This window comes from Eupeodes corollae, chromosome 2, assembly GCF_945859685.1.
Source record: "Eupeodes corollae chromosome 2, idEupCoro1.1, whole genome shotgun sequence".
NCBI lineage: Eukaryota > Metazoa > Arthropoda > Insecta > Diptera > Syrphidae > Eupeodes > Eupeodes corollae.
This window is the reverse complement of record NC_079148.1, coordinates 12772701-12792101: the sequence shown is the minus strand read 5'-3', so window position 1 is coordinate 12792101 and position 19401 is coordinate 12772701. Positions and strand designations below refer to the sequence as shown.

General features: G+C 33.3%; 1 protein-coding gene across 4 annotated transcripts in view; it reads left to right on the top strand.

Annotated features, from left to right (window-relative positions):
• Positions 1–19401, top strand: part of LOC129945358 (neprilysin-1) — a 69859-nt gene that overhangs the window by 12611 nt on the left and 37847 nt on the right. For all 4 annotated transcript variants that reach the window (XM_056055048.1, XM_056055047.1, XM_056055046.1 and 1 more), the window contains one exon: positions 16749–18021. In XM_056055048.1, the coding sequence (XP_055911023.1) occupies positions 17451–18021 (571 nt within the window). In that variant the 5' untranslated portion in view covers positions 16749–17450. The remainder of the gene's footprint in view (positions 1–16748; positions 18022–19401) is intronic.

The window sequence follows — 19401 nt, the reverse complement described above, 5'->3', positions numbered from 1 at the left end:
TGGCTGCATAAGTTAATGTCACTACTTTCTCCACATTTTTCGTTTTTGAAAACTTTGCCCCAGAACCTGCCTTTTGTACTAATTATAATTTATAACTTTACACTTACGTTTTTTCCATTTATTTCTTCTGGAAGTTTGTAATCAAAGCAATAGAGATCAATGCAATCCGAAACAATTTAGCGGCTATTTGAAATGTAAAAGTAAACTCTAATCGCTGATAATTCTTAGATTTTGAAAACCAGGTTATATGATTGGATGCGACTCGAAGCTTTTATTAACTTCCCATAGGAAGTTGTAGTGATGGGTCCGATTAGTAAAATTGAAAATTTTGACATTTCTCGACGTTTTAAGGTCCCTAGAATCGAAATAAAAGATTTTTAGAAAGATGTTTGTGCGTGCGTGTGTACGTACATATGTACTTCCGTATGTCCGTACGTCCGTACGTTCGCAACGTTTTTTCGTCGTCCATAGCTAAGGAATCAGAAGAGATATCGACTTCAAATTAATTTCGTTATACAAATAATAAGGCAAAAATATGAAGAAATTGCTCTTAAGAAAATTGCGTAGGTGGTTTTTTAACAATAGCAATTTAAAAAAAGGTAAAAATGTTGGTTAACCCTAAATATCTTACGAAACAAAAACGCTAGGGACTTAATTTAAATTTTACGAACACAAAATGATTATATCTCCCAAACAATTTTGTGCAACGAAAAATAACGTTTTTAAATCTGGTAAAATTTTGAGAAAAATCGAATTGATAGTTTTCTTAAAAAAAATTTAGGTTTAAAAGAAAATTTTACAAAAGTTTTCGACTTAAATATCTTTTCAAAAATTTGAGATTATTGCTTCCAACTAATTTTTGCTAACAAAAAATATTGTTTTAACATTCAGTACAATTTTGAGAAAAATCGAAATGATAGGCTTTTTTACAAAAAACAAAAACCTAAACAAACAAATTAATAAAAGATGATTTTCTACTCAAATATATTCTCAAAACTTTAAGATATTGTCTGTAAACTACTTTTATCTTTCAAAAAATATTGTTGTAAACATTTAGCAAAACAAAATCTAATTCACAGTGTTTTTACAAAAAATAAAATCCTTGCTTTAAAGTTTGTCTATATGTACTCGTATCAATTTTTAGCAAATTTGCGTACTATTTTTTGTAGATTCTATTTCTTATAAAAAAAACTGTCAATTCGATTTTTCTCAAAATTTGTCCTAATGTTGAAAACAATATTTCTTAAAGTAAAAATTAAATAAAAGCTATTATCTCAAATTTTTGAAAAGATATTTGAGTCGAAAATAATTTTGTACCAACTTTTGTTAATTTTTTTTCGGTTTTTAATTTTTTGTACAATAGCTGTCAATTCTTTTTTTTCAAAATTTGATTAAATGTTGAAAACAATATTTTTTGAAAGATAAAAGTAAATTAAAGCCAATATACCTCAAAGTTTTGAAAAGATATTTGTGTCGAAAATCAATTTTTACCAACTTTTATTAATTTTTGTATGTTTTTATTTTTTGTAAAAAAAACTGTCAATTCGATTCTTCTCAACATTTTTCAGAATGTTGAAAATAATATTTCTTGTAAAATAAAATAAGTTTGAAGCCTAAATTTCAAGTTTTTGAAAAGATATTTGAGTCGCTATTCAATTTTTACTAACTTTGAGTAATGTTTTTTTTACATTTTTATATTTTATAAAAAAAAACTGTCAATTCGATTTTTCTCAAAATTTTATGAGATGTCAAAAACATTATTTTTCGTTGCACAAAATTGTTTTGGAGATGAAATCATATTTTTGTCGTAAAATTTTCGAAGTGACAAATTTTTGTTTTCAGTTTTTTTGATTTATAAAAAAACCGTTAAATGGTTTTTTTTTTTAATTGTATTTGTTTGATAACTCGTTACAATATATTATTTAAAATTTAATTCAAGTCACTTTTGGTTCGTAAGATATTTAGGGTTAACCAAAATGTTCACCTTTTTTTTCAAACTGCTATGGTAAAAAAACCACAAACGTAATTTTCTTGAGAGCCCTTTTCTGGTTCTTGAGCTATGGACGACGAAAAAACGTAGCGAACGCACAGACATCTTTCTAAAAATCTTTTATTTCGACTCTAGGGACCTTGAAACGTCGAGAAATGTCAAAATTTTCAATTTGACAAATCGGACCCATTACAATAACTTCCTATGGAAAGTTAAAAAATCGAATTGACAGTAAAAATTGAATTTCGTATTGGCTTTAAGCTACTTTTATCTTTTCAAAAATATTGTTGTCAACATGCAGTAAAATTTTGAGACAAATCGAATTCAAAGTTTTCTTGGGTTTCCATCTAATTTTTTCTTTTAAAAAATATTGTTTTCAACATTCTGAAAAGTTTTGAGAAAAATCAAATTGACAGTTTTTAAAAAAATTAAAACCCTAAACAAAAAAATTAATCCAAGTTGGTCATAGTACTAGTCAAATATCTTTTCAAAACTTTGAGATATTGGCTTTACACTATATATTGTTTTTAACATTCAGTAAAATTTAAAAAAAAATCAAATCGACAGTTTTTTACAAAAAATAAAAAACCAAAAAAAAACAATACTAAAACTTGGTATAAATTTTCAAAAACTAAAAATATTGTCTTCAATTGTTTTTTATTTCCTAGAAAATATTGTTTTTGTTATTTAGCAGATTTTTTTTATAAAAACCCAAAAGTCCGTTTTTTCATAAAAAAATAAAATCTACAAGTAGTAGTACGCAAATTTGGTAAAAATTGATGTTCGGTTCTGATATCCCTCAAATTAATTTTATTCCTTCAATTTATAAAAATTTTGGAAATGCTACTCAAAATTGATAAAAATTTGTTTTCGACTAAAAATCTACTTAACAAAACTATATTTTCAAACTTAAGAATTTCTTTATATGACAAAAAAAATCAAATTAATAAAATATAAATTAAAATGGAAAGTTATCAGTGTGGGTCATCCCAGCCTCTTTTTTGGTTTTATAGCTATCATTGACATTTTTTTGTCATTCAAAAATATTTACTGTCATTAAAATTAAATGGAATTGAAACAAAAATCAGTGGAATTATTCGTTTAGTTTTTGGCAAAACAGATTCAGCTTGTTCAGAAAAATGAAGTTGTTTGAGGAAAAGTAATTATAAACAATTTTTGATTGATCTCCAATATCCAATATGCATTAAAACTTTTTTTCCTGCTGTTTTCAATAATAGATTAGACTAGTCAATTTTTGAACATTCTTAAAAAAAATTATTTGTTCCTGCGTAAGTCCTTGGGACTACTTTATAAACTTTTTTCTGTTTTGAAAACTTTACTCCAGAACCTACTTTTGTAATAATTTCAGTTTTACACTTAAGTCTTTTCTATTTTTTTCGATTGGAAAATCTTAATCAAAGCAAACGAAATCATTGTGATCCAAAACAATTTAAGAGCGGATTGGAAATGTCAAAAGTTACATAGGGAAAAAGGGGGCTGCGATTTAAGTACTATAAGAAAAAGTGGCATTTTATCACCGAAATGAACTTTTAAGTATTGCAACTGAGTCTGTCAATACGAAGATTATACGAATATAAATATTGTAATTGTCATAAGACTTCTTTCTAAAAAGTTAAGATCAAAAATTTAATAAAAATGGTTACAAAATAAAGGCAAGACAAGATGCAATGCATTTATGAACAGAAAAACTTCTGCAAGAATGCGGCAGATATACAATGTCAAAAACCATTTTATAAATGTCATCAAAGTAGATGCCTATAAAAAAAAGTATGAATGAAATAATTAAGTTTTTTCTTTGAGTTACGCTGATTTTGGTTTTTAGTGTCTTAACAAAATTCTTTCAAAATGTCCAATTATTTTATTAGGACTTATTTTTAATGTTTTGAATGCAACAAATTTTCATTCATTCATTTCTATTATATAACCTACACATTTTGTTCTGACATTTTCATGCAGAGCGGCTACGGAAATAAAATAACTACAGGTTTGAACGCATTTCAGCTGTCAGACTGTTTTTTGAACAGAGTTACCGGCTGCAGTAATGCAGTGTACTTACATTTATGAACGCAAATCTTGCATTACTGTTGTTTTAATTAAAACCTGGAGTAAAACAATGATGTAATGTGCTATGACATTTTTGTCTACTCGTCTACTAGAAGCTCAAAATTATTCTCGAATAGATTATGTAGATGAAAAGCCTTTTTTCCAATTGAAGTATATTCAAAGTGTTGCAAAATTATTCAAGATCTTATGCTACTCAAAACTTCAAACACGTTTTCTTTAATAGTGCTTTTTTTTAAATTCGCCAGACTCATAATTAAAGTTGTTTTTAACCAATGAACTTGACATTTTGTATAAATATTGTCCGTGGACCCTTAAAAACAGAAGACGTCAGCCCAAATATTCAAGAAATTACTTAAATCGCTTCAAAAAAATAACTGTACGCAGTCAATGATATTTCAGACTGCAGACAAGTTTCATAAGCAGACAAGTTATTTGTGTTGGAATAATATTCTGTCTGTTCTAGAAGTTGGCCCTAAAAGTACATAGGTGTTCTCCAAATAAAATCCAAGCTTCTTATAATATGTTTTATTTTATGGTATAAACTCTTGAGGTGGGTTGTTTAAAATCAGCTTCAAACCATAGTCTTTCATTCATTACTACTTGAATATGGGTCGTAAAGTCCACTGCTCGCCAGAGGAAGGAAATTAGTTCGTCGACTTAGAGATGCGGGCAAGACCTACACATTTATTGCGGAGGTTCTAGGCAGATCTCAAAATTTAATAACAAATGCTCTTAAGCTCAGAGGAATACGCGAAAATAGAGGCCGGCCGAAAAAATTTCTAGCTAAATCTAATCCTTTTATTTCGTCAGGGATTATAGGTGCTCAAATTAATAATGCGGTCAGTGCACGCTCGATCTGAAGAAAGCTTCAGAGCTCAAATATCCCAGGAAGAATCGCCGGGAAAGTTCCATTCCTTAGGGCAAGCAATATAAGGTCCCGACAATTATTTGCCTAATATTATTTGCTAATAGGAACGAACCAGAGGGCGTACAAAAATGGCGAAATATCTTGTGGAGTAATGAAACAAAAGTAGAAAGATATCGGATATCGACCAAAATGTATAGACTACCACCCCCGCTATACACCGAAAATTATTAAACACGCAGTAGGGAATAAAATGGTGTGGGGCTATTTTTCCTGGTCCTATATTCCGTTTCAATAACATCTTAACAAAATACGGATATAATGATATTTTGTATGATATCATGTAACCATTTTCTAAGGAAAACTTGCCCCTGCGCTGGCACTTTCACCAAGACAGCAATCCTAAACATACCGCAGGTCTTGTGAAAGATTGAGTTCGAGAGAAACAAGTATCCGTTGTCCTATGGCCAGGTCAATCACCTTATCTCAATCTTATTAAGAACTTGTGGAATGAGATTAACGTTAGTTGGGGATCAATATTTCACTAATGAAAACCAATTTTGGGAAGCAGTTCAAAGAGAATGGTATTTCATACCCCAGCAAACGTGCCAAAAATTAATAGAGTCAATGTCGTGAGGACTTTTAAAGGTTTAGAATAATAATGGAGGATACTTAATTATTAAAGTAAGTACAACAAAAATTGTGATAAGTTAAAAACGATAATATTACTAATTTAAGAAGACGCTCCTATTTTTTTGTCCAGGTGAAAAAACCTCCATCTGTATATCTATAATTGTAATGTATTTCAAGGCTTAAAAAGTTTTGTATTAAATTATTATAAGAGCTTTAAAAATATCTACGTAAAATTAATATATAACATAAAAAAGGAATACAAAATGAATTAATAAAAAAATTAATTATTACACTTATTTGTTTGACCAGCTGTGCATATAAATAAAACAAAGAAAGGTCAATTTTCTGCCATATCCTGTCGTGAAAATAAATCTATAGCTAAAATTTAGAAATTCTCATTCAAAACCTTTCGTTACTCAATTTAGTGTCCCACAGGGAAACAATCTTGGTCCTTTACTGTTCTCTCTGTCTATTATAAAAGTAACATCATGTTTTGCGCTCAAGCCATGGTAGGCATTTTTGTTTATAATAATAATAATAATAATAATAATAATAAAGTAAACAAATAATCACATTCTTTTCAAGGCTGACATTGATAGTTTTACATTTTGCTGCAGAAAAATAATAGCTATTCCCCCAACTTTTCAAAATGACACATAATAACTTGTGCTAAATAACGAATCGGAAGTATATTTGATTATTGTATTTCACAGCAAAAACTGTGTTGCGGCTTCACTTCAAAACATTTAGGTGTTTATTTCTTTTTTAATTTTCATACGTTGGGCAAAGGATTTTATTGATGACCCCTATGTTACTTGTTTCTTTCATTTAATCGTCTTTGTTTGTCCTCAAGTTTAGATTTAGGGCTAAATTTAGAGGTTCAGAGGCCTCGGGGCAATAAAGGAGCGGATGCCCCTTCGCCACAACTTATTTTCAAAATAAAGTAAACTATTTTTTTCCCTCGAGTTTTTCAATAAATAATATATTCATTTAGTATTAAACAAACACATATGTACATACATATAAATATAAACGGAAAAAAAGAATTATCTTAAATTTTAGGGTTAACGAACGGAACCTTTCGACCTTTTTTCGCCGAAAAATCGTTAACGCACTTTTGATTTTCGAGAATTTGGTAGTAAAATAGTTCCGGCGATTGATCTGTTCCATAGTCCTTTTCCTCTCTGTATGAGCCAATGAAAATCACAAATTGAACCAACTCATTACCAAGACTAGGCTCTAATTCATCCTGGCACACTTTCACCAATGCCTCTGATGCAGCGTGCAAATTTTCAGCATCCATCTTCTCGATGTGACTCAGGAATCCAAACTTCGAACGTACAGCTTCATAAGCATGCAATCTTTCAGTAAGAGAAACGGATAGCGGGTCAATCACTGGGATGAAGGCGGATACTTTGTATTTTTCCATAGGTGACAGACTTGTGTGTTGTGCTTTTCCGTAATCGTGGAAATTCAAGAAATTCACATTTCTCGTTCTGGTTCGCGTGCGTGATTGTACATATTCTTCAGTATGAGGCATTTTTTTGGTTGCTTCCTCTTATTTATGAAAATTATTTCGCTTTGATTCCACGAATGATTTCAATGATTCTAGTGCACGCATTGCCGATTCAAAAATAATTTTCGGGTCCTGCAACATCTTGTTTGTAGCGTTGAATCCATCCAAGATATTGTTCCAAAATGTTGCAAACAAAGCAGTTTCGAGACCACTCATCTTTTGTAGAAGGTGCGTGGCTTCATTCCTCACGATGTCTTTTTGCTCTTTATTAGATGAATGCTGGTTAGAGCTTCTTCGATTTACAAATAGCCGTTGACTAAGGCTTTCGTAGCTTTAGCTCTACAAGACCAACAAGTGTCGCTGAGCTATTTTCAAGACTAAAACCTGGCCGCTTTTTCTCTCCGATAATTTCTCAATCAGAATTAGGTGCCGCTAGTAGAGACTGGCTGTGAAAAACGTGTACGACTTCTGCACGACATCAAAGAATTGAACAGCCGATGGGCAAGAGTTAGCAGGATCGAACGCCGATAAATGATTTTTCTCCAAAATAAGAACCTGCATGCCCTTGTATTTGCCACTCATGTTTGCTGCATTGTCATATGATTTTGATATTTCACTGCCTGATTGGAGTGAACAAAAATATAGATCATGTATGTATGTACAAAGTACTGTAGGCTGTAGGTAAAGGTCAAAGACCAAAAAAAAATACGTATTAAAGGAAAAGGTGTTTACTAGTTGGAATTTGGAACAAAAATTGTCCGGTCTCTATTGTTGGGGCCCCCCGTTTGTGGAGGACCCGGGGCTCCCACCCCGTTTGCCCTCTCCTCAATTCAGCCCTGTATGGAATCGTCTAACGAAACTCATAAAAATCGTATTGAATCTTATGATCTGCCTTTTTGTGAAAAATTAAGCTCTAAGTCGAATAAACATTGTATATAACCTTAAGTAACCATCCATTGATTTAAATTAAAATAAATTCAGATTAAAATTATTGCCGCAAAATTTTAAATAACCTTTTGTTAAGGGTTTAAGAATTGTCTTGCAATTTGCCAAACCTTTCTTTTCGTTTTGCTGACTAGCAAATTTATATTTGCCTTTTATTGAAAAACGACCACCCAAACATGTCTAAAAAGTGACAGTTCGTGAAAATAAACAAAGCAAATACGCTTAAACAGACCTTTTAATTTGATTTTAATTAATTTCCAACTGTTGACTGGACCATTCCATCCACTGCTCTTATAAGAATAATTGCACAGATGTCATATGGATTTATCAAATTTCTAAGCAAATTGTTAAGAGATTTTAAAATCGTTTAAAATTAGGTAAATGATCTTTTAAGCTTAGTAAATAGGTAAGAGTGGCTTTAACATTTTACTAAAACGTTTGAAATTTTGTGCCATTGTTTAAAACTAGTGAACCACTATTTTAAACGTCTTGTTTTACTTTTTAGTCTTAAAAACTTCATGTAGATATTATGTTTTTTTTGGGTGTGTAAGGCTACTAACTAACTAACACATGCCTTTAAGACAATGGCGGATCCAGGGAGGGTCGTAGGGGTCATGACCCCCCCCCCTGGGAGATAATTTGTTTGCTTTTTCGTAAGAATTCCCTTCAATTCAAAACAAATCGTATTGCGTTAATGGATATGACCCCTATTATATTTTGAATTATATATTTTTTGTATATGAAAACAACATTTGTATTTTTATTCTTTAAACTTTGTTGCTAAAAGTACTACTTTTGACTGAAGATTGGACCAGGAACATAATATAAATCGAATATTCAGCCCTATTCCAAAAACACTGCACAAATTCATCATCTTTTGACCAATTGACGATCCAGGGGAGGTCATATGAGCAAAAAATCTTATACACTTAAGTTGTATAAGTAAAGATTTCATTTAAAGATTTATTAGTAATATAACGACACTCACAAAAAAGTGGTTTGAACTCTAATTTTGATTTTCCCTCAATTTAGAACTTGAAAAAACTTTAGTCATGCTTTAAATTATTTTCATAAAATTTTTTTCTAAGAAAAAGAGCAAATATTCAGGTTCTTAAGAAGAAACTTTGAATAAGAGATCATCAAATTTATATTAAGTTGCCTTTGAATTCCTTTAACTAGCATTCAATTTTAATATTACATTTTTTTGACACACATAAATAGTGATTATTGAAGTAAGTTTTTCACTAGTAAACAATTTGTCTGTCTTTCCTGGCCCCTACAGTCCAAACAATTGTTCTGATTGAAATTAAGATTTCCAGCTGATTAGTGTAGGGAGTTTTATAATTTTTTATAATACAAAAAATAACAGCAGTCCCCACTCAAATTTTTTGGTTCAAACATATTTTATTTTCTAAAACTTTCTTAAAATTTTGTGTTCTTAATTTCTACAAGAAAAACATATTTTCATATTGCCCCAGAAGGGCACACCTCAAAAAAATCTTTTTTTTGTTTTTAAGTTTTCTGAAGAACTAATGGAACGATTTCAAAATTCTTCTCTTTTGGTGCAAGCTCTTGCCAATGATCAAATTGATGATGATTTTTTATGATCAAAAATGTATTTTTTTACTTTTAATAAAATACTAATTTTATTTGCAAAACTCGATATTTCAGAAAGGGGACAACGTTTTTTACGAAATTTTAATGTAAAATATTCATATATTTATAAGCTCTTTATTTAGTGCTTATACCAAAAATAATTTTAAGACAACATTTAAAATGATTTTCGAAAAAAAAATAGATTTTTTGACAAATAAAATGGCATTTAAATTTTTGAGAAGAACTTATTTTGGAGGTACATTTTAAATCTTAAAATATAGGCAATATTTTTTTACAGACTTTTTGGAAGAAATTATCAAGTTCTTGCGACCCAGTCGTGCATTTCATTTCTTTCAAAATTGGTTTTCTGTTGAATGTTGTTCTAAAAAAAATTAAATAAATCTACTTTTGAAGTGAATTTGCTTTTTATGCTCTAGAACCGAGATTCAAACATGAATTTCAATAATAAAAATGACACTTTTGTTAAACTAATGGCTAAGTGAAAAGCATAAAAAACGTTTCATATCTATTGATATAAAAGCTTTGAAACGTGTAATTTGTGACGACTACAAAACTTTTCTTTCCAACTTATTTGTTTACTTACCTTACTTTGTTTTAATTTATTTTTTTAGATAAATTATGTTCTTAAATACAACTATTTCCTTAAATTCAAGAACCTTTTTGTCTCAACAATTTTTAAATTTTGTTGACACCTTTATAAGATCCAAATACGAGTAAGCAGATTGATAATGATAGTAATAAAAGACTCCCGGAAATTGAGTTCGAAAAAACTACGTCAAAAAAGGCCCACAATTTTACATATCAGATCCTCTCTCATTTTCTGGATTTTTAAAGTTTTGCAGCGTTCTTCGCATTAATAGAAATAAAAACAAGAAAAGTGTGTTTTGTTTTTGGAAAAAGCAACGTTTTAAAACAATTTCCTACATTTCTGCGCGAAATGCACCAAAAACCATCTAAGCTATTGTATTTTAGCTCCTTAATATGGCATATTTTATTTAGACAACTGTTCGAATCTTGGAATGCTTTCATATGAGTCATCCAAATTAAATAGTTAGACCAAATTTACTGGACAACAGTGTTCTAAATAATTTGATAACTAAAGCTGTCATTTTAGCAATTATTAAATTTTGTTAGCATCCTTTACAAAACATTATAGAACATTTTTAAGCGGTGAGTAAAAACTCATCTAAGTGTGTGACCCCCCCCCCCCCCTGATGGAAAGTCTGGATCCGCCCTTGCTTTAAGATGAGTTTCCTCTGAAATTGTGAAGTGTAAAAAAAATAAAAACTGCGAAATTAAAAAAAAATTCATAGTTACAAAATTTCCCAGATTAAATATCTTTAATGACAAGTGGGTCATTAAAGATAGGTCTTAAACACATTGCTAATTTCACTTATCAACTGTAGGAATACGTCTTCAGTTCATTTTAAAATATTGAACATCTTATTATTTGAATTCCTAACGTTCTCTACTTTTGTATCTTCTAAGTCAAAAGTTATAGGCATTTGAAATAAGTTGCTTTTCTTTTGTCAATTTGTTAAGGTTTAAATCATTTTTCAAAATGTCTTATACACGAAGAATTCACGAAAAACAATATACAATTATTCAAAAGTCTACAGAACGAAACAATTAATCTGTTTTGTGTAATAAGTAAACATGATGAACGTATCCTAGTAGGCGGCAAAATACACAAAATACCAATTTTCAATACTTAAAATTATTATCTCCTACAAACAATATCCCTTATGTTTAAAAATATTCGTTCAACGAAAAGGAAAGCTTTCCTTTCTTTTTTCAAATTTCATTATCCAATTCTCTGTGTTGTTTACTGTAAAAGCTCATCTCCGTGTGGCGTTATTTTAATTATAAAACCCGCCATAACAAAAAACACACTCGCATATTGTAAACTCGAAAATTTAGCGTCTGCATCACGCGCGCCAATATCTAAATGGATGCTCATGCTAGCCCAACTGTTGAAAAACCATGCTAATAAATTTGTTGTCGTCACTTCATCACCATCAAAACAGAGTCAATATACTTTACCTGCTTGCGCTTGACGGAGACGGTATACTCGTATACCTTCAAGCTTACATTATTTGCACATCACGATTTAAACGAAACGAATCACCATCGGCAGCGCATTGACAGCAACCAGCAACACCATTGAATTATATATTATCTCAATCAATTTTAAGCAACTAATCGGGCGGGCGGTGGCGGTGGTGGTATGGTGGCGCGGCGGGCGGTAGGGACAACGACATTATTTTTGAAGGCCACTTGCATGCCACACCGCAGCCGGCCGACCACGACCACGACCAAGATCGAAGTTGCCACTCAGTGATGGCTATATTTCAGTACGAGATATATATCTCGCTGTTGTCGTGCCTTTAACGCCTTTCCGTGTCCGGATGAAATTTTGGTAACTAGCTATCGCCTCGTAACTCGTAACGCGCGTTTTAAACTCCTTTTTTGACAACCGAACCTTCATTCTGGGAACGATGATGATAATGCGTTAAATGTCACGCAGACTTTTGGTCAGATTCACACGTTAAGGTACGTACATACGTGTACCTAATAAATTATCATCGCATGCATAATGCAATATTTCTCGTTGTCATCACAATCGAAATAGAATGTATGTATATTTATTTAATAAAAGGGCAGGCCCGATGTTCCGTTCCTGTTGGTAAGGACAGCAAACTGTCACTCGTGACAAAACAGAGGTGGTAATTTTTAGCAGTGAAAAATTGACACATTCTGAGTGGGTGAATTTTCATTTAGGTGGAAAATAATTTTGGGAAGTAGGAGAGTGTAAATTAAAATTCATAGCATGGGCTATTTATCTTGTATTGTTGTTTCTTAAAAACAAAATGTCCAACGACATCATCGTTTTGTTTTCGTCTTAAAGTGAATGACAGTCCTTGAAACAAAAAGAAAAGAGTCTCTTTTTATTCAATTATTGGTTTAAATAGAAAATTGTTTTAAAAAGTAGAACGATACATCATTCGTTGTTTTCGATACATCGTCGATTCGGCAACGTCGGCGGTAGTGGCGGGCGCCCCAGAGCGGTGCGGTAGAAAACGTTGCCGTGGGGCAGACAAGGGCATTTTATTTGAAACAGAACTATATAAACAAACACTTTTCTTAAGATAAATTTATCGATGAAGACGATGGCGATGGCGATTTCCCTTTCAAAGCAGTCTGCCAAAGTGGCTAATTTGGTTTTGTTTTCAGCATAGTTTTTCTATTCATCATTTAAACTTAAATAGTCACACACAAAATTAAGAGATTGATCTAAAAATTGAATATTGCGGAACTTCCTTTAGTTACACGATACAATTAAGTGTGAAAACAGTTCCAAAATCAGTGATAGGACATTGTGCAAAACTTATATTTCCTTGAATGTGGCTAATCACGTTTATAAATTGAAAAATATTTCGAATAAGTGGTAAATGGTAGTAAAACTTTAATTATGGTTTAATATTTAAAAAATGTGTTTGAACCCTAAATTTTACGTTTGACAATTGTGAAGTGAGTGATAAGGAAAATTCCAAGTAACAAAATCTCACTGAAGTCAATGTCACTTCGTCGGATGCAAAGTTATTGTGAGGAAGACAAATTTAAGTTTAAAAAAACTGTATTTTGCTGATGAAATCATTTCCGTAGTTTTAATGTTGAGTTGTAAATGTTTCTTAATATCTTTTTTAATTTTCCTCCACAAAAATATAAATGACAACCAAGTTATGTTATATGTGCATTAACAAGTTGGCTGACGGAAAAATCGGATCGAAGACTTTTTTATCTTAGAAATCTTCGAAAAAAATGAACGTTCCTTGATTGATATTTTGTTTCTTTTCAAAAAAAAATCTTGGGTTGATGGAACATACCTTTTTTGCCAAATAAAACACATCTTAATGATGTGGATAAATGACACTTTATGTCTGACTTCTGGCTGACTGTCCATCTGTAGGAGAAATCTCTTACTACACCAATCGACAGATTCCACAAACCAATAAGAAAAAAATATTAGTTCGAAATTAACCTGAATTTTAAAATATTGTGGATATGTGGATATGCATGTAAAATATTCAAACTTTGAACAATAAAATATTTTAAATAAAAATCTTCAGTGACACTATAGTAAAAATGTAAATAAAAAACAATAAATAAGATGAAACTGACATTTTACAAAGATCACTGAACAACATTGTCTGAATATGACAGCTGCCAAACTATTAAGCAAATGAGATTAATTTTACACCATTGAATTACAATTTTGCAAAGGAGTCTATATCAATAAAACTAATCCAGTTGCATCAGATTGTGAATATTTACAAAGGGTCATTCATTTTCCGTTTAAAAAAAGTATTTCACACACAAAAATATAAAGTTTGGGGTTTGTTATAAGTGTTAAAAAATATCATTAAAAAAGTCGCCTCGGGAAAATGTGCAGTTTTTGGCACCTTTGAGGAATACCTTGAAACTGAAAAAGAAACCAAACCATATTAAATTTTATTTGATCTATCCTTTACAGACCCTAAAATTCTTTAGTCTTTTGTGACCTATAGGGATCGTTTTCGGCTTAAAATGTATATCTTTCCAAACATAAAGCTCTTTTACACTTCCTTACTTACTTAAGGTGGCGCTACAGTCCGGGCCGGACTTGGGCCTCAACCAACATGCGTCCCCAACCAGCTCGGTCCCTAGCTAGCTGTCTCCAGTTTCGCACGCCAAGTTGGTTAAGGTCCTCTCCCACCTGGGTGACCAACCCGAGTCGTGGTCTTCCTCTACTGCGCCGTCCCTCGGGATTGGATTCGAAGACCTTCCGGGCTGGAGCGTTGATGTCCATTCGTTCTACATGACCTAGCCATCTAAGTCGTTGGACTTTAATTTTATTAACTAGGTCAGTGTCGCTACGGCCCGTACAGTTCGTCGTTATATCTTAGATACCAAAAATCAACCGAAGAATTTTTCTCTGGAATCCTAAGGCATCCTAAGACGCTCTCATCTTTCTTTGACAGGGTGCAGGCCTCAGCGCTATAAATGAGAACCGGGATGATGAGTGTGAGTGATTTTAGATGCTCGAGAGGGGACTTTACTTCTCAATTGCCTTCTAAGTCCAAAGAAGCAGGGATTTGCAAGAGTTATTCTTCGTTTGATTTCAGCGCTGGTGTCGTTGTCTGTAGTGGTGCCTAGGTAGACAAAGTCCTTAACTACCTCAAAGTTATAGCTGTCCATGGTGACGTTTTGTCCAAGACGTCGTCGTTCAGTGTCCTTTTTTTGGCATATACTTTGTCTTGCCCTCATTGACCACTAAACCCATCTTCTTCGCTTCCCTCGCACTGCTCAAAAATGCTCCACTGACATCACGTTTTAATCTTTCTATTATATAAATATCATCTGCGTATCCGAGTAATTGGATGGACTTTTGGAAGATTGTGCCTCTAATGTTGACTGCAAGGCAATGTTGCCACTGGTTTTCAACGCTTATTGCAGGCAGCTTATGGCTATTTAAGAGGTTATTAGAGACTCGATCGAAAAATTACATGGTAGCCTCTTGCGATTGTAACCGTCTAACGTCGAATCTTCTCACAGTACTTCCTTACTCTACCTTGGATCGAGATATCCGTAGCCGTACCTTGGCTACAACGAGGTAGTGGTCCGAGTCAATGTTGGCCTCTCGGAATGTTCGGATATCCTGGATACTGGAGAAGTTTCGTGCTTCGATCGCAATGTGAACAATCTGGTTGATGGTTGATTGATCAGGAGATTTCCATGTCCCCTTGTGGATATTAAGATGTGTGAACTTTGTACTAGCTACCAGAACGTCTCGCCCCGCTGCAAAATCATTCAGCCTGAATCCGTTGTCGGAGGTGGTGTCGTGCTGCCTGTATCTACCGATTGTGCCACCAAATATGTCTTCTCTTCCTAGCTTGGCATTCAAATCTCCTAAGACAATTTTAATGTTATAGCCAGGGCACTGCTCATATGTCTTGTCCAAAAGCTCGAAGAATATGTCTTGGGTGTCTTCATCTTTCTCCTCTGTTGGGGCATGAGCGCATATTAGGCTTGTGTTGGCTAATTTAGCCTTGATGCGGATTGTCGTGATGCGCTCGCTCACACTGTTGAAACACTAAGACTTTTTGCCTGAGCCCAAATAGACGCTGCCTTTGTTCTCGGTAGCAGTTGCCGTAGTATATATCGCAGTCTTTTAGTTTGCGTTTGCCCGGTCCATCCCATCGCACTTCTTGGATGGCGGCCTTGCAGCAGTGTAGGGCTTCCGCTAGTTGTTCGGCTGCACGTGGTCTGTTAAGGGACCAAACATTCCACGTACAGATCCGAAATTCGTTGTCCTTACTTCGTTTGCGTGCGTTTTCAACAGTGAATCCGTCCGTCTCCGAAGCTTGTTGGTGCTTCGTAACTAAAGCTCTTTAACACTAAAGATAAAAATATGACACGACCATTGGGATAACATTGTTAAGCTTGTTCAAATGCATAGACCAACAAACGAAAGAAAAATAACTTCACTTCCCTCCTTATCTATCCGCACTATCAATGTGCATAAATTTTTAAAATGATTTCTCTAAGAATTGTGCAGACTATGGTCTTTTTGAAAAGAAACCAAACTCTGTTTGAAGAAGACCTCGAACGTGTTTTACACACTCCACATCCAATCAACCCTTTATTATTCTTTTATAAATAATTTATATTCACAGTGTATGAGCACCAGGCTTGCCAGATTTGGCTATTTAATATAGATTGGGCTATAATTTTTTCAAAATTGCCGATGACAGTAGTATGACAGCCCAATCTTCGAACGTATACATGAACGATACAACCAGAACATAACAGCTATAGAAGATTCTTCTTCCATTAATTGTTAAAAAAAGTACAATAAATCGATAAATTACAGCATCGTTTCAATAAAGTATTTGGGCTAATTTGGGCTATCCTAATTTAGGACGTGGCAACCCTGGTTTGGGTAGCATGGATATCTGATAAAATCCAATCGTGCATTCTTCATGATTTTTTATTATTGAAATTAGCTTTTTCTTCAAACTTTATTCTATTTTTTTGTTTGTTTTGTTTCATTCCAGAGTGGGATCATCTAATCTCGATACTTGAGCAATTCCTCACCGCATCCCAATACCGGGACTATAAGAAATCAACAATTCATCGTTCAGTAAAACAAACAAACTATCGATGGAGAATAATATTGTCTTGCCATAGCTTAACTGGCTTGAGAGAAAACAGCGACGTCAAACGGGTGGTACTGGTATCAGTGGAGATGTGCTAAAACCAACTCTTTGCCTGTCCGTCGTCTATAAGCAGGATAAACAAGGATATAATATTGTGCTGGAGGACTTGTTGTTTTATTTTGTGCATTTATCTCTTTTGTTTGTACATAAAAATAAAAATGTCACTGATGGTTCCTTTTCCTGATGATAGAAGACGAGAAGAATGTAATTATTATTCTTTGAACGAAGGAATCACGTTGCGACTCATTAAAGTGGACACTCTTAATTAACATTGCAGTGTATACCTACCTTGTATCTCGTATAGTGTTTGCAGTCCAGTCCAGTCCAGTGTCCTGTTCCCCTGTCCAGTCCATGTCCATTTATTTTGCAAAGTGCATTAATTCCTGTACTGCCATCATCATCAACATAGAAAACAACACGCAGCAATGGACATCAAGAGTTTGTGATGATAACAAAATGAAGAACTAAAACTTGACAGCTAAGCAAAGAAAAACACAACAAACTTCAAGCTATAATAAAAACAAATCTGATAAAATAAAAATGCCGGAAAAGACACTAAATAACGGCTATCTAAGGACGCCACACTCTAATGAAAATGGCAATAGCAACGGCGGCGGTGGTGGTGGTGGTGTTGGTAGTGGGTTAGGGGGCTTAAATGGAGGTGGTGTTGAGTGTGGCCTAAATGAAGATGCGTCTACGAACGTAACAACGACATCACCACTCCTAGGTGGAGCCACCACCACCATTCCAACCGGTTCAACGCCGCAGGCAGGAGTTAACCTTGGCAGTGTGATGGTTGTGAATAATGGACCGTTAAATAATAAAACGCCGACAATTGTACACTTTGGGGCTGGTTCAAATGTTCCAAGGACATCACTTCACAACGCATCAGGGCTTACCCAGCCGGCCCATCATACAAGCGATTGCTTCTTCAAAGAGTCTACTTTACGTTGGAGGTTATTGGTGTTGGCTATTTCATTTATGGTCCTTGGGGCAGCGATTGGAGCATTGGCTATCTATTTTGCCGGAAGTTATCGATGTACAAGTACTACCAGTGTCAGTCATAGTCAGAGTCACAGTAGCAGTAATAATAGAAACAATATTGGAAATGGTGAGTGCCTAATAATAAAACTTGAAGCTTAATGTTTATAGTGTTTGATAAAAGTTATGCTTATCTAAACAATTCTATCGATTTTGTTATTAAATATCTTCTACGTTTATTGGGCTGTCTATACGTTAAGTTTTGCTCTTTTGGAGGTATGGAATATTTGAAACGCATTAATTTTATTCAAGATAAGATTTTTTTTGTATCTCTTTAATTGGAAAACAAAGATTAACGACCCCTTGTTTCTCCTATACTTATATCTTCTTATCTTTTGATGAGTTATTGTTTTCTAATAGAGATATTAATTAAATACACGACTGAGTCGTAGGTTGTTGTTCTTTTAGTTTAATTTATAAATTCAAACTCATCCAGAGTTCACTTTATGGTCATAACACACTTTTTACTGGAAAACAAATTTACAGGAATGCCACTTCTAAATGTCAGAAATTTACAAGAATTGCTTTTGCTTGAAAGGATTTATGATGAATTTTTCAAACTTAACTGAACAGAAACGTCAACACGGTTTGACATTCAAAATATAGACAATAACCATCGAAAATTCTCACGCAGCTTAGCAAACATACTACCTTTAGGCATTTAACCAAGGTTTGTACCTACAAGAGTTCACTGAGCCAATTCCTTACATATGGAAACAGAAAATATAAGAAGCCCAAATAATGAACGAAGATAAGATTTTGATCTTCAGATGCAATTTGTGCTTTCCAGTCTACTTGGAATTTTCCAATTACTCTCTTGACATTTGATGAAGATTAAACAATATTCCGATCATACTTTCATTTTTCGTTCGGTAGCTGTCAAAAGTTAATTCAATAATGAAAACACGCCCTTAACTATAATGTTGTATCAGCTGTCATATATCTTTAACCAGGTTTGGTAAAACTTTATTTAACTTATAAATAGTTTTACAATAAAGGCTGTTCGTTTTTTTATATATTTTTTAAGAACTGTCAATGATATTAGTATACCGTGACGAGTTAATAATTTCCGAAGAAGTACAGACTGAGGACGTCTTAAGCCCAAAATTCGCACTAAATAGTACCTTTGAATGCATTGGCATGTCATGAATCTCATGTGAATTGGTTTCCTCCCAAATCAGGTAATTTTGCTTGTTCACGTACCCATTCATCCCAAAATGGGCCTCATCGTTAGAACTGATTTGGGGATCAACTTCCAACTGCTTCAAAACCCAATTATCCCAGCTACTGGGTCATGTTGTGGTCTGCGACAACGGGCCAAGATCTTGTAGGCGACTGGCAATTGACTACCTTTGACTTTCACGAACAGCAGCGATGTTTTTGGCAAATCTGCTGATTGTTCTCTGAGCTGGTGGACTTGAATTTGGTAACCAAACCCGCCCCATAAAAA